We start from the raw sequence: 3736 nt of genomic DNA, 5'->3' as shown, positions 1-3736 counted from the left end.
ACCATTTGCTTACCGCTCTACAAGACACAGAAGATGACATGTTGGCCTGATTCTGACCTCACCCCCGTTCACTGACGTCAGTGGAATTGCTCCTGATTTACACAAGTGTAAGATCAGAATCAAGCCCACAGTTGCTGTCCTGAGGAGCACACAGTCTACTGTAAACAGAGAGGCATAACATTAGGGATGCTTTACTGCCTTGGGGAGGGGTGTGAGATTATTTTTGACTGCAGTGGGTAGCATTTGTGGGCTTGGCAGGAGTGAGTTTTGATTTAAATTGAGAATTGCCAATTATTATCATCAGTGTTACTTGAAATCCTACTCTTACAGTGCAATGGTATCCTGACCAGGCCCGTGATATAGAGCCCTGCTCTCTCGCTCTTAAATTCCCGAGAAAGTAAAGAGATGCTTTATTGACTCTCTGAGTCAGCAGTGGGTGAGAGGAAGGAAAAGTGCTTTCTGTTTGTGTGGTGCAGTCCTATTAAAGCCTCTGAGCATATACTGGAGAAAATATCACACTGATTGGGGGGGGGGGGAGTCAATCTCGATGGAGATTTCCCTGGGCCGGCATTTTGTGTAACTCTTGAAATTCAACTAAAGCATCCACCATATGAAAGGTGCTGACCCTGCAATAGAAGTTCTTAAATTGTTTTTATTCAGGCAACCCAGATTCTCATTCCCAGCACTAACACTTCCCCTTTTCTCTCTCTGTGCAGGGCAAGGGTGTCACCTGCCTGATCAGGAAGTATTAAAACTGGATGATGCCTTCTAGATAGCTGCAGAGCACTAGGAGCTGGGGAGGTGCTCCTTTATTCTCCTTGGAGGGGGAGAGACTTTGAGGCAAAACCTTGGACTCCCCAGTCTCTCCCCATGGATAAAGGACACACTTTACCCCAGGATATCCGGGACCTGCGGCACTGCCTGAGAATGAAGAGCAAGTATGCTATTCTCCTGGTGTTTGTTGTAGCTCTTGTCATTATCGAGAAGGAAAACAACATCATATCGAGGTAGGAAAAAAGGGAGAGCAAGCTCTTGCTATACTGGGAGGGGATTTCTCTTCATCCTTGATGTAGCCTTCACCTCACCTTTCTGCAGCCAGCCTTCCAGCCATTTACAACTAGATACACTTCTCTCTCCTGGAATGTGAAGCCCATTAATGCCTATCACCTTCTTTCCATTACAATATTAGTCAGTCACTACAACTGCCCACAGTGAAAGGCCTTCTTCCCAGCAGTGCTTCGCATTGGTTCCTCCAGGTCTTTCCCCACTTTCAGTAAAGACAAATACACTGGAGATGGGCATCATAGAAGATCATAGCCAGGTAGACTATGGCAAGTGAGGAGGTGCCAGAGTGTCTAGCTGAAGCGACCAACTTGCCCATACTGAGGGAATGAGGAGGGTTTTTATTTAGGCTGTGTTTACACTTAAAATGCTACCGTGGCACACCTGCAGTGGTGCAGCTGTAGCAGCGTTTCAGTGCAGACACTCACTGTAGTGACAGGAGAGTTCTCCCTTCATTCCAGTTAATCCATGTCCCTGAGAGGCAGTAGCTAGGTCAATGGAAGACTTTTTCTGGCCACAGTGCTGTCTATACTGTGTTAGGTCAGCTTAACTACATCTCTCAGAGGTGTGGATTTTTCTCACCCGGGAGAGATGTTGCTATGCCGATGTAAGTTTCCAGTGTAGACCTGCCCTAGGGCTTTTCTTTTTCAAAAGCTGAGAAATGTTAGCAGTTGAGAAAACGAAGGATGAATAGAGGGGACGTATGCTGTGCAAACTTCCTTTAAGCAGTTACACCAAAAGTACCTCAGTCCTGACCTGCAGCATGTCCTGCTGTTCTACTCCTGGGTTCCCTTACAGTTCTGCCACTGCCCATTAATCCCAACCTGCAGCTCGTACTGCTACTCCAAAACTGTACCTCTCCTGAAGAGCCTGCCAGTTGTGCCAGTCTGTGTTGGCTTTGCAGTATGGACAGAGGGGCACAAGAGAGTAAATTGAAACTACTGAACACATTAGGCCTTAGGTGAAATAAGATGAATTCAGGTGCTTAGAGGTGAAAATCTAAATGTCCCCCTTTTTAACCACTGCCTTATTGTTTGTGGTTTTGTTCTCTTTGTTGGTAGGGTATCAGACAAGCTGAAGCAAGCCCCACAATCTCTGATGGAGGTCAACAGCACAGACCCTGGCCTAGTGCTGTCAGAAAATGGGTCCCTCTTGTCCCTCAGCGAGCTGGACTCTGCCTTCTCTCAACTCAAGAGCCGGCTTCAGAATGTCACCCTGCAGCTGGGAGGGACCAGGGAGCCTGCTGTAGCTCAGGGACCCCGGAGACATGTGCTCCTGATGGCCACCACCCGCACAGGTTCCTCCTTCGTGGGAGAGTTCTTCAACCAACAGGGCAACATTTTCTATCTCTTCGAGCCACTGTGGCACATAGAGAGGACAGTGTCATTTGAGCCAGGCGGAGCAAATGCAGTGGGGTCGGCCCTCGTCTACCGAGATGTCTTGAAGCAGCTGTTCCTCTGTGACCTCTACATCCTGGAGAACTTCATCACCCCGCTCCCTGATGACCACCTGACCCCGTATATGTTCCGGCGGGGCTCAAGCCGCTCCCTGTGCGAGGACCCCGTTTGCACTCCTTTCGTCAAGAAGGTCTTTGAGAAGTACCATTGCAAAAACCGCCGCTGTGGCCCCCTCAACATGACCCTCGCTGCAGAAGCCTGCCTGCACAAGAATCACGTGGCACTCAAGACAGTGCGAATTCGGCAGCTGGAGTTCTTACGATCCCTGGTCGAAGACCCTCGTCTAGACATGAGGATCATCCAGCTGGTGCGGGACCCCCGGGCGGTGCTGGCCTCTCGCATTGTGGCCTTCTCAGGCAAATATGAAACCTGGAAAAAATGGGCTTCAGAAGGAGCAGCTCCCCTCAACGAGGATGAGGTGCAGAGGCTGCGGGGGAACTGCGAGAGCATCCGCCTCTCCGCTGAACTTGGCCTGAGGCAGCCAGCTTGGCTGCGGGGCCGCTACATGCTGATCCGCTATGAGGATATCGCCAGGTCACCCCTCCAAAACGCCAAGGAGATGTACAAGTTTGCTGGCATCAGCCTCACCCAACAGGTGGAGGACTGGATCCAGAAGAACACCCAGGCACCTCAGGACAGCAGTGGCATCTACTCCACCCAGAAGAACTCTTCGGAGCAGTTCGAGAAGTGGCGCTTCAGCATCCCCTTCAAGTTGGCCCAGGTGGTGCAGAGCGTCTGCGGCCCAGCCATGCATCTGTTTGGCTACAAGCTGGCCAGCGACCAAGAGACCCTCACAAACAGATCCGTCAGTTTGCTAGAAGAAAGGAGGGCCTTCTGGATCACGTAAGATCCCTCATTGCTGGGTTTCCATATGGAAACATACGGTTAGACTGAAAAAAGAAAAACCTGAGCACAAGAACAGCTGGGGAAGCAGGAAAAGGGCAAGTGGAAAGGGGCCACTATCCCTTGCTGACACGTATCACATCCTCGTTTATAAGGCTTGTGTTTGCCATGCACTCCTCATCCTAGTGAGGTGCTTTCTGATTCTCCGTGGACAGCAGGGGGAATGCAGTAATATCCAGGAGCTCTGGCTCGTCTAGATGGATTATAACGTGGCCACCCTTTGAAACTAAATGGAGCTCAGAAGCTGGCAGTGGGGAGAACCAAAGCAATAGGTACTAGCTTCCATACCTCACCTCTTAGCTTTCTTCTCTGCA

The 3736-nt window shown here is 50.2% G+C and overlaps 1 protein-coding gene across 1 annotated transcript; it reads left to right on the top strand.

Moving 5' to 3' along the window:
• The first annotated feature begins 870 nt into the window (after positions 1 to 870).
• On the top strand, positions 871 to 3366 carry CHST3 (carbohydrate sulfotransferase 3). The gene is made up of 2 exons (XM_077822969.1): positions 871 to 1007; positions 2124 to 3366. The coding sequence occupies exons 1-2, from the start codon at positions 871 to 873 to the stop codon at positions 3364 to 3366; spliced, it is 1380 nt and encodes a 459-aa protein (XP_077679095.1).
• The last annotated feature ends 370 nt before the right edge of the window (positions 3367 to 3736 follow it).

Source organism: Eretmochelys imbricata, chromosome 7 (assembly GCF_965152235.1).
Source record: "Eretmochelys imbricata isolate rEreImb1 chromosome 7, rEreImb1.hap1, whole genome shotgun sequence".
Taxonomy (NCBI): domain Eukaryota; kingdom Metazoa; phylum Chordata; order Testudines; family Cheloniidae; genus Eretmochelys; species Eretmochelys imbricata.
Note: the sequence above shows the minus strand (reverse complement) of the source record. Positions and strands in the feature narration are given on the sequence as shown.